Below are 12,113 nucleotides of genomic sequence, written 5' to 3' on the forward strand. Positions count from 1 at the left end.
ATAAACAAGAAACCACAACTACAAACAAAACTTATCATATCTAAAAAAAAACAACAAAAATAAAATTAAAAACAAAATAGAAAAAGAAAATCATGCCAAAAAAAATGAGAAATTGAGAAGAGTCGAGAAAAATAAAAAAGTAGAAGAAAAATAAAAATTAACCAAAGCAAAAAAAAAATAGGTGAAAAAAAACAGAACAAAAAAAATGAGAGGTGTACATTGAATCCGACAACACGACACAGTACTATAAGGGTTGGGTTGGGTCAGATAACATTTCAAATTGGATAGGATTAAGGAAACTTTTTAGATCAATCTATAAATTGCAAATTCGTTTGTTGTCTTTGACGGTATCTTTTAAAATCTTTCATGACTATGTAAAAAAATATTAAGAAATCGAAGTTACATTCTAAATAAAGTATGTTGATAAGATATAAGTATGTCAATGATATTCTTGATCTATCGAAAAAGAAGTAGATCAATTACGTTGACATACGTATATCAATTGATATACCAAAAACCCTAAATTTCAAACTTTCGTGTGGTTAGGGTTATTTCTGACTTTTCACCTTTATTATTTTTGTTGAGTCACATTAAATTAAAATGTTGGAATTGTCGGAGTCTAGCTAGTTCGCTACTCTTACTCGATAAATGAAATTTTGAGAACTAGAATCATTGTTGGAGATTGGACACAAGTTTCTTTTGAATATACGTATTTATTTAACTATGATGTTCAATATTTTTAGAGAAACAAGGCAAGGAGAAAGAACAACAAGAACTTACATAAAAACATGTGTTAAGAACAGCCGACATAAACTCTTAAAAACATGTGTGTATTAACACCAACTAATGACAACATCATCATCTCAAGCACCATTTATTTTCAAGAACAAAAGCATATACGAACTTCATTATTATTATTATCATTAGCATACTTAATAAGGCCACTCGCCATCCCAATTGCCTGGAGGATCATAATTGCAAGACACAAACCACCAGCCATTGTTGCATTGAACTCTCGCACACCCAACACGATAAGAGCTTTGCCAAACAACCTGCGTGTAATGAAGACACTCACCTCCAGCACATGCATTAGTGTTGTAACTATAGTAAGGCTTTTCATCAACCCATAGCTTCACTGCAGCTGTGCCAGTGAATCCATTGTTGCCCTTTGCAAGGTTCTCGCCATACGGCCCGTTCGAATGCACCAATTGGCAATCTCCTTTCCTCGAGTTCGCGTATGTTTGAGCGTAGGCGGCTAGAGTTGTGTTCCATACCATGTTTCCGACGCCGACGGCTGATCTGGCTGAGTTATGGTTATTAATGTAATCTTGAGCTGCATTCTGAGCGTCTGATGATTTGACTAAAAGGGTCGAGAGAAGAATAATGAGAGTAAGAATAGTCATCGTTGTTCGAGTTTGGATGAGGAAATGGAAGTAAGGGTAGGGAGATTTATAGTGTGATGGTAATAAAATTGTGAAGGTGGTAAAGTGAGTGAAAGTGGGCATTGCAAGCAAAGGGCTTTTTAAGTGTTAAATGGATGAAATTTGAATCAAGACATCCCCTTTAGACTTTGAAGCTTTGCGGTAGGCGTCGGGTAAGCTATGGAAAGGATTATTTATGGTGAATTTATGCGTTTACCAAGAGAAGTCCCACGTGCTTCTTGGGAATGAGGAAGAAAACCATATGGATTAAGTTTTAGAACATGAATTCTTTGTTTAAAATACTTCATTAAATAAGTGGAAAAGAGTTTGATTACATTTTTTATCTACGGGATAAACTTCAAAGAAGATGTCCGGAAAATGTTGTTCAAATTATTCTAAGATATTGCAATTAATGTTATATTAAAGAAGAATCAAGCTTCATTTATTCATTGACGGTTTACAAATTTTTTGTTGATGATAATCTAGAGCTATACGGCTTTTAACCAAATGCTAAGTTTCTTTGCAATTGTATATAGTTTAGGTTACATGCTTATAAAGAAAGAATGTTTCGTTCTCCCCCCAATCGATGTGGAATCTCACAATCCACCTTGTCTACTGGGGAGAGGTTTCCAAACCCTTATAAAAAATGTTTCGTTCTCCTTCCAACCGATGTAGGATCTCACAATTCACCCCCTTCAGGACCCAACGTCCTCAATAACACTCATCCCCCTTTCCAATCTACCTCTCTTTGGGGCCCTACATCCTCGCTAGACACCGCCTAGTGTCCACCTCCTTTAGGACTCAGCATCCTAACTGGCACACCACCTAGTGTACACCCCCCTTTGGAGCTCAGCATCATCTCCAGCACACCACCTGGCCTCCACCCCCCTTGAGGCTTAGCATCCTTGCTGGTACACCGCCCGATTTCTGGCTCTCATACTATTTTTAACGGTCCAAGTCCACAGCTAGCAGGTATTGTCCTCTTTGTAATTTTTTTTTCGGGTTTCTCCTCAAAGTTTTTAAAACACGTTTTCTAGGAAGATGTTTTCACACCTTTGTAGACCTATGCTTCATTCGAGAGGTGAGAATTTTTTTCTCCTAAGTTCTAGTCTTCAAGTGTTGAGGTATTATTATAACCCTCATAGTCTTTTAGTCCTCATGGAATGTTCGATCTTCATGAACTTAGAGGATTCTTCTAATTTATTTGTCTCTAAATTCTCTTTTAATTTTTCTATCACGATTTCAATATTTCAATCGTTTATGAGTTATCCATGAGTATTATGGGTTTGAACTTTGATGGCCTTTCAGCTTGACTATTCGAGTCTCGGGTTCATTGGCTTTGGGTCCAATCGTTTGAGTTTTACGTCAAATATTAAATGTGTCATTTTGGGCTTATTTGATCAAGGGTTTAAATACCATTATAACTCAATTCGACCAAACAAGACTTACTTGATACTATATCTGTAACGTTATTACTCGGGAATGTCGTTTTTAATTTCAAACTTAATTTAGAATACATTTCAATTTGTATTATTTCAATCTATCACCATTAAAATTTAAAATAAAAATTTCTAAACAAGACTTGGCTTAAATCAATATTGTTTAATGTTCTAAAATAATCTTAAGCTAGACCAAAAACAAAAACCAATTTCATTGGGACAAGTAATTATTATTCTATTAGAAAAATTATATTGCCCCAAAGGGAAGCTTCTAGTAGAGAACAATAACATTGTATAGACTTTGACTCACATGTCTTGGCGACTTGGTTGTCAACTCCTACATATACATGTTAAATTATTATGATCTAATTCCAAAAGCCTTTGCTTATGATCGTGGATCGAACAAATTTTTCACACTCTTGGCGTAATTCAATTGGTTAAGGTATAAACAATGAAGAATTTAGGGTTTTAAATTTTTTATCCGAAAAAAAAAAATCTATAGTATTATCGATAATATAATTTTGCCTAGTTCTTAGAGAATTCGATTAACAATTTCTTAAGCTTAAATGGGTAATCGTTTGACTTAAAATTTTGAAAAGTTTACGTTGATGACACATTTATGCTCAAAGTTGTGTCTAATTTGGCGTCAATTTTGACTTGTACATGATAACAACACGCTCCTTGTGAAAATCTCACATTGGTTGGAGAGGAAAACGAAACACCCTCTATAAGGGTGTAGAAACATTTCCACAACAGACATGTTTTAAAGCTTTGGAGGGGAAGCCTGAGAGGGAAAGCCAAAAGAGGACAATATCTGCTAGCGGTGGATCTGGGCCGTTACAAATGGTATCAGAGTCAGACATCAGGCTGTGTGCAAACAAGGAGGAAGGATTTATTGGGGGTCCCATACGATTGGAGAAAGGAACGAGTACCAGCGAGGACATTGGGCCCCGAAGGGGGTGGATTGTGAGAATCTCATATTGGTTGGGGAGGAGAACGAAACACCTTCTATAAGGGTGTGGAAATCTTTCCCTAGCAAACGCGTTTTAAAGCTTTGGAGGGAAAGCCCGAAAGGAAAAGCCTAAAGAGGACAATATTTACTAGCCATGGATATGAGTCGTTACACTTCTAGTTCTACCCTATTTAGCTCGGTCACGTCAAGACTATCGGGATATTTCAAGCAACGATCTTTCTAAACTCTTGCAAAGGTTCTATCACAAATAACATTCTTCATCCTAGCACTCAAATTTCTTTTATTATTTGTCATCTTGTTCATACAAATTTCAATATATGTCAAAATAATTTGAGGTTGGCTCCAAATCCATTCAATTTAGAGATAGTCTTTGTTATTCTTTTCCTCTTTCTTAAATGGTTAATTATTAGCTTTCATATTTTTCCAAGGAAAAAATGTACAAGTTTTATCTTTCAAAGTTAGGCTAATTCTAATCTCACGATCAAAGAAAACAATTGAAAAGTCAAGAGAAATACACGAGTATAATACAGCCTCCGCCTTCTTTTCGTCCACTATTTTTCTTATTTATTTATTTATTTCATTTCCGTTCTGAGTTCAGTCAAGTCAGTTCAGTCAAGTCGAGACATTTTTTAGATTCAACTTAATTGGTCTGCTACTAAATTTTTTCAATTCGAACAACTTTCATTAAATAATGAATTCAACTCAACCCAACCATAAATTTTTTGTAAACGGAGTTCATCAGGACCGTTTATTCAATTTTTTTGTTTTGAAAAAAAAAATTAATATATTAATTTGTTTATTTTCAAATATTTTAACCTTTCAAATACTTAGTTGTTTAGTTTAACTCGATCTAATTTTAGAGTAACTCATGAACCAAACCAATTGATAAAGTTTTTCATTTATTTGAACCTAACTTAACTCAAATAAGTTCATAACCCAACACAAAAATAGTACATTGGGTTGAGTTGATGACGTTTTTTTAACATTCTATATCAGCTTAATTTTATAGATGATTTTGGGCTGATTTTTTTATTTTAACATAGAGCGGAGAAATTCGAACATTAACCTTTTAATCAAAGTAGTTGCTCACGAGAGTGGGAGAATTTAAACCTCTAACAATTTAGTCGAGAATAATGTTTTTACGACGACTTAGTGCACATGTTTTTGTCTCATTTCCAAGCATGATTAGTGACCCAAAGCCTCCACAAGTTTGTCCAAGGCCATTTTTGTTTGCTTTCTAGAAAAATCAATCTTGGCTTATTCTCCCTTTCGTGTACTAACTCATGTCGTATTCAAAGCTATTGTAGTTTCACGTTTTCGATTTTGCAATAGCTATATCAACATCGAGAATTACCACCTTAGGTCCTAATTTGTTAATTGTTTAGATTTTAATTTTCAATTTTTTAAATTAAGCTCGTAAATATTACTTCCACCCGATCATTTTTCTAGTTCATTACGTACTTTTTACGAGTATTTTCAAAATCTAAAACCAAAATTTGACTCACATTTTAAAAACTAATTTTAAATTTCTAGACCAACTAAAAAATAAATTCTAAACCCATAAATAAAAAATAAAAAATAAAAAACAAATATGTTAGTTTTTAAAATTCAACCCTTTAATAAAAACTTAATTTGAATGAAAAATATATTTTAAACATTAATAACGAGAAAAAAGTATTAGTTTAATTAATTATTATATATAGTAACTTAGATGCACAAATAATCAATATTGATTATAATTAATAATTTCTAGTTGCGTGTATGCTCCACTTTTGAATAATCCACCACCCTAAAATAATCTCCTTGTTCGTATAATATTCCACAACTTCATGCCTATAAATCACTGCATACCCATCCCATTTTTTTCACGCCAAACTTCTAACCATTGTATCACAACTCCATCTCCAAATAATGGATCTTTTCAAGCTCTCCCTCTCCCTCTTCTATGTCGTCTTGAGCTTTGTCATGTTTCGTTCCTCTCTCGCTCAAGACTCGCCTCAAGACTTTGTCAATGCCCACAATGCAGCTCGTGCCCAAGTTGGCGTTGGGCCAGTCCAGTGGGACGAAAGGGTAGCTAGTTTTGCTCGACAATATGCCAACCAACGCATCAATGACTGTCGATTGGTGCACTCAGGTGGACCATATGGGGAAAATATTGCATGGGGTAGCCCTGACTTGTCAGGGACTAATGCTGTTCGGATGTGGGTTGATGAGAAACAATTCTACAATCCTAGCGCTAATACTTGTGCAGCTGGTAAGGTGTGTGGCCATTACACTCAAGTGGTGTGGAGAAACTCGGTGAGAATTGGATGTGCTAAAGTGAGATGTACAAACAATCGTGGTACATTCATCATTTGCAATTATGATCCACGCGGCAATATCATAGGCCAAAGGCCATTCTAAGAAGGTTATAACTAAAATAAAAGTATGGGTCGTGAATGAAAGTTACTAAATAAAAACTACTTTAGTTGTAATCTGTCTAGTAATCCACACCCTTATGAATGTTCTATGTATGGTACATCTTATTACATGCCTAAAAAATAGTTTGAGATCTCTTAATCATCCCCTACACAAACTTCTCATAACACGTAATCATTTCAATGCATGACCTTATCACTACCAACTCATAATCTGCATAAGTACATATGAAAATCCTTATCAGTCGAGACAAGTTCGCTATTAAGAGTTACTAGCTACCCCTATTAGTAATGACATAGTAAAATAAATCATCGGGGAGAGACCCCATATCATTGCCAACCAATGATCGACATTTTGTAAACACACGTCACTTGAGATGAGTACACGATTAAGAGTTAGTTGGTGAACCTCTAACCGTCCTCACAAAGTATAAGAAACTAATCACCATACCATATGACACAGTCGAGAATCAAACGATAGGGTTTAGAAAGCTCACCCAACAATAGCAATCTATCATGCCCGGTATCTAACATGATCGTCTATTTAAGGCATGTTCGTATTAATCAAATGAGATCATCATGTACTTTTAATTCATTTATAATAGTTCATTCTACGTAATTTGACCTTAAAAATAAGGGAAGATCACGTGAACATACAATCACATGTCAAACAAATCAATCCTAGCATATAGGTTCCGACCAATGATGCATAATCAAACTAAACCTCATCAAAGAAGAACATAATTCATGATACAACATTTTAATCATGTTTATTTCTACAAAACTTCTCGATTAAGTCTTAAATTAAGATAAAATATGGGAACTAGAGAAAATAGATTAAAAATCGAGTTTTAAATAGTTGAAATAGGTCAAAATAGTCAAATGGGTCAGAAACTCGATTTAGTTGAATTGGCCACATTAACATCCTTAAACCTTCGATTTGCAGGTGGCTCGTGCATTCTTCCTCTAGTCGACTAGCTCAACAGCTCTGATCGCTCGATTCTTAGCTTTGTTCAAGTTAGTCCTTCTACAAAAGTTTAAGGTCTCTCTTTGAGGCAAAAATCAACTTTAATCGAGAGGGAGACATGACCCAGCGTCCTTTTGTCTTTTTACCTATCTGAGTAGTTGCTGACGGTGAAACGTCGACAACCCGTTTAAATTTCGATATTTTTTCAATTTCAAAAGTTCACTAAACACATTTTCTCTTCTTAAAAATAAAAAACAATAAATGAAAACATCAAGAGTTCCAAGTGACTAATCCATACCTTGTATATTATTGGGAAAGATCTTGATTTTAAGTCTTGGCAAGTTGGCTGATAAGAACAACTCTCATTCTTAAGTCTTTGGATCTACTTTTTCGAATATGTGCTTGTGTACGTCACTCAAAACCCTAAAACGAAAGGCAACAAACAGCACCACCTACGGATCATCTCGTGCATGACTATGAGCTTGATTCGATTAGCAAAAAAACACATTTAACAAAATTTTCTACCTTGTATCCTACAAAACTATAATATTTCTCTAGTTCATGAAGTAATGTTGTGTTTTTAAAAAATTTTGACCTAGAGTTTAAAAATATCTTTTAAATTTAATGTGTTTATGTTTAGTTTATAAAATAAATTTTATGATAATAACTCTACCTAGTACTTTATAGAGTTGAATTTCATAAATTTAAATAATTAAAATTTTGAAAAGTATACATGGAAGACATTTCTACCCTATTTAGTGAAGACTATCGTGATGTGGATATAGACAAATACTCATACAAGGTTATCATAGTACTCGAGAACGTTCCTATATTATAATATTTCTACAGCAAGCACTCAAATTTTTCACATAGATTTGAATATCTGACCTCTTGATTATTTATTTTAAATTGATTATATATATATATATATATATATATATATATATATATATATATACTTCTTCGAAACCCGAGTAAAGGAAAAATATATGAATGAACCGAGACAATATTCGAATGAGAGCGAATTAAAAAAGGCTTAAAAGAACTAAAAATTACTACGTATACAAACAACGTACACTTCAAAAAGTTTCAACGTAAAAATTAAAATTCCTCACTAAAAAAATTATTGGAAATTGAGAACAATGTCTTCCAAATTTATTTTATTTTTAAAGAATATAAAAACTAATATTAATCTAATTTAATTTAGGGGGAAGCTTGAAGGAGTGAATACATTTCAAAGTTTTGTATTAATTGTATGTGCAAGTAGACCATGACATAAATAGGGGCCAAACATAGTAAACTTAGAAAGATGATACAATAATTAATAACCTTACCTATTTATTTAAATTTTATGACGTGAAATTTGAATATTTGACCTCTAGTTCAACATGGATAGAAGATTCGAACCTTTGATATTTTAATTGAAGGTATATAATTTATATTTTTTTTAAGTTCGGATACGAGGGCAGACGAAAGCCTCCCTAAGTCATCGAAGGCTTATCGTTTTTGCATTTGCACAATTATTTTTGTATGATATTCGACTATATATTAAAAATTTATAAGAGAATTTAAAAATTAAGTCATTTCACATCAAAATTTATTAATTTTCTGACTCGGTTTGATACGCAATAAGGTGTCTTAATCATGCTATCAAGACTTCATAGTAGATAATAAGATTGTATGGAACACGTATTAATGGGCATGAGATTACAACCTTTCAATTGTATGGACGTTAGTTGATTTTCAAGGCTATAGATAGGCATTTATGTTATTGTTTTAGTAACATTTTGGATATTAAAATGAAAGTAGCATATTATACTTCTTAAGCTACCCGGTTGTTCCTTTGCATTTCTTGTGTTTAGATTTGTATACGAGAGTCCTTCAAGTAGTCTTGATCAGGTTATCTTGTGTAGTGATTTGAATCACGAGTTTTCTTTGCTCTTAGAGTTGATCATCAAGGTAATCCGTTCCAAAAATTTTCTTAGGTTGATTCTTAATCGCTTTTGGGATTCTTGGATAATTTATATTTAAAGATTTTGTTCTTTCAACAACATTATTATTAAATCAAATCTCAAGAGTTTCATAACACTCTTTAAACATAAAGTCCGTTTTTTAGGACATTTTATCATTTTTTTATTACAACAAATGGGATACCGATATTTTATCTCTTTTTATAAATTGAATTATGGTGATTCATTTGCCACGAGTGTGCAAATTTAAGAACAATTAGAAATCGAGACTAATCAATATTTTAGTTTGAAGATTTAATTTGTAATTATTTTTTAAATTTAATTTATGGTTCTATTTAAAAACCATTTTGAAATTTCTAGACCAACTAAAAGATAAAATTTTTACCTTTGAAACACCCCTAAGAAAAAACTAAATTCAAAATATGAAATAAAAAAAATTGTTGAAAAGAAACTTGTTTTAAATTAAAAGATTAAAAGTTTATAAAAAAAAAAATAATAATATAGTTTAAAGACATAATGTGACGTCCCGTATTAGCTGGGAGGAGAAGAAAACACTTTTCACTTTATAAGAAGGGTGTGCAAACCTTTCTACAGCAGACGCATTTTTAAGTCTGGAGGGGAAGCCTAAAAGGAAAAGCTCAAAGAGGACAATATCTGCTAGCATATAAATGGTATCTGAGTCAGACATCGGACGATGTGTCAGCCTTCTTGCTTTTCTCCGAAGGGGGTAGACATTAGGCGGTGTGCAAGTAAGGACACTAGGCCTCGAAGGGGGGTGGATTGTGATGTCCTACATTGATTAGGGAGGAGAACAAAACATCATTTATATAAGGGTGTGGAAACCTTAAAGCCTTGAGGGGAAACCTGAAACGGAAAGCCTCCCCAAAAGAGAAAGCCCAAAAAAGACATATTTGCGAGTGGTAGAAATTTAATGGTTACATGTACAAATAATTAATATCCATTATAGTTAATAATTTTTAGTTGCGTGTACGCTCTGCTTTTGAATAGTCCACAATCATAAAGTAATCTCCTTCGTATAATATTCCATAACTTCATGCTTATAAATCACACCCATAGCCATCCCATTTTCTCCACTAAACTTCTAACCATTTTATCACAACTCCAAAACCAAATAATGGATCTTTTTAAGCTCTCCCTCTTCCTCTTCTATGTCTCGAGCTTTACGATGCTTCCTTCCTCTCTCGCTCAAGATTCTCTTCAAGATTTCGTAAATGCCCACAATGCAGCCCGTGCCCAAGTTGGCGTTGGGCCGGTCAAGTGGGACGAAAAGGTAGCCAGTTTTGCTAGACAATATGCCAACCAACGAATCAACGACTGTCGATTGATGCACTCGAGCGGACCATATGGAGAAAATCTTGCATGGGGTAGTTCCGACTTATCAGGCATAGCTGCAGTTCGAATGTGGGTTGATGAGAAGCAATTCTACAATCCTCGCACCAATACTTGTGCGACTGGCAAGGTATGTGGCCATTACACTCAAGTGGTGTGGAGAAGCTCGGTGAGAATTGGATGTGCTAAAGTGAAGTGCACAAACAATCGTGGTACATTCATCACTTGCAACTATGATCCACCAGGCAATGTCGTAGGTCAAAGGCCATTTTGAAAATGATTATAACTAAAATAAAAGTACGGGTCAGAATTACTAAATAAAAACAACTTTAGTTGTGGTCTATGCCCTTATGAATGTTTTATATATGATACATCTTCCTATTATTAATAAAATAATTAAAATGAGAAGGTTTAAATCATGTCTAAAAAATTGTTCAAGATCTCTTAATCATCCCCTACGCAAACTTTTCCTGACATATAATCATCTTAGGGCACGACCTTATCACTACCAACTCATATTCGTCATAAGTACATATGAAAAGCCTTATCAGTCGAGACAAGTTAACTATTAAGAGTTACTAGCTACCCCTAATAGTAAAGACACAATATGATAAACCATGAGAACGATACCCCATATCGTTGTCAACTAATGATCCACACTTTGTAGACCCACATCACTTGAGATGATGTAACGATCCTAAATTTCTACTTATCTAGAGTCGATACTGCCATCATAGCGTATATCATTTATATGCGGAAATAAACGTTTAAACTTTTTCATAAAACATAAACTTTATCTTAAAACACTGTCATGGACTCACGTTTTCAAAAACATCTTCAAAACGACACAATGAGCTTCTAAATGAAATAAATAAACATTTAAATTAAAAACATCATATTCTAGCTTAAGTCTAAGAAAATAAATGTAACTATCCTATGCATGTGACATGGTCTCGAATTGCGATACTGTCATCAGCCATATAGGGATATCTTGCCTTTAACTAGGATAGAAGTAGCACGTGGCTCAAATATTTTAAGAAATACTTATTAAGTGACCCCACTATTGGAAGTAAATGCAAACACATGCCATCATGAATGGGAACTATCATATCAGCCTATTTTCATACTGTGACTATCTTAAATAGACAATTGAATAATTTAGCCTATACAATATCCTAAGTGGCCCATAATTTAGCATATATGTATGTGTATATGTATACTTAAATTATACAATTGCTATTAGACACATAATTTATACAATGGCCCATTATACACGTATGATTATAAAATAATATGATATGTTTATGACATGATATGATTGTGATATATTATATTAATGTTATGATACGTGTACATGTTAATCTTAATCAAGATTAGGAATTACCCTAATCAATTCCGATAAATATAATTTCATTAGAGGTGAAGTTTCAAACTTCATTTTATAAGATTATTTTCATCTTTGACTTTGCATCTAAGTCATTATTTATTTGTTTTTGCAATTCATCTCTCTTTTCTTAAACAATAAATTTTATTGTTGAAGCATGGACAAGTTTGTCGAAAAGGTCAGTAGTCATAT

At 33.4% G+C, this 12,113-nt stretch overlaps 2 protein-coding genes and 1 pseudogene across 2 annotated transcripts; 2 read left to right on the forward strand and 1 right to left on the reverse strand.

Moving 5' to 3' along the window:
- Positions 1 to 782: 782 nt before the first annotated feature.
- Positions 783 to 1,500, reverse strand: LOC147789294 (basic form of pathogenesis-related protein 1-like). Its single transcript, XM_087117786.1, has one exon. It carries the CDS (start codon positions 1,401 to 1,403, stop codon positions 933 to 935), a length of 471 nt encoding a protein of 156 aa, XP_086973912.1. The 5' UTR covers positions 1,404 to 1,500; the 3' UTR covers positions 783 to 932.
- Positions 1,501 to 5,707: 4,207 nt separating this feature from the next.
- LOC147789295 (pathogenesis-related protein 1-like) lies at positions 5,708 to 6,392 on the forward strand. The gene has a single exon (XM_087117787.1). The coding sequence runs from the start codon at positions 5,745 to 5,747 to the stop codon at positions 6,234 to 6,236; it is 492 nt and encodes a 163-aa protein (XP_086973913.1). The 5' UTR covers positions 5,708 to 5,744; the 3' UTR covers positions 6,237 to 6,392.
- A 3,899-nt stretch (positions 6,393 to 10,291) lies between these two features.
- Positions 10,292 to 10,834, forward strand: LOC111811935 (pathogenesis-related protein PRB1-2 pseudogene; annotated as a pseudogene).
- Positions 10,835 to 12,113: the final 1,279 nt, after the last annotated feature.

The sequence above is a fragment of the Cucurbita pepo genome, chromosome 15 (genome assembly GCF_057944985.1).
Source record: "Cucurbita pepo subsp. pepo isolate OVF chromosome 15, ASM5794498v1, whole genome shotgun sequence".
Taxonomy (NCBI): domain Eukaryota; kingdom Viridiplantae; phylum Streptophyta; class Magnoliopsida; order Cucurbitales; family Cucurbitaceae; genus Cucurbita; species Cucurbita pepo.

Bases quoted from the DNA above. Each gene is read 5' to 3' on its own strand.
- LOC147789295 (XM_087117787.1), top strand. From the start codon at position 5,745: ATGGATCTTTTCAAGCTCTCCCTCTCCCTCTTCTATGTCGTCTTGAGC.
- LOC147789294 (XM_087117786.1), bottom strand. From the start codon at position 1,403: ATGACTATTCTTACTCTCATTATTCTTCTCTCGACCCTTTTAGTCAAA.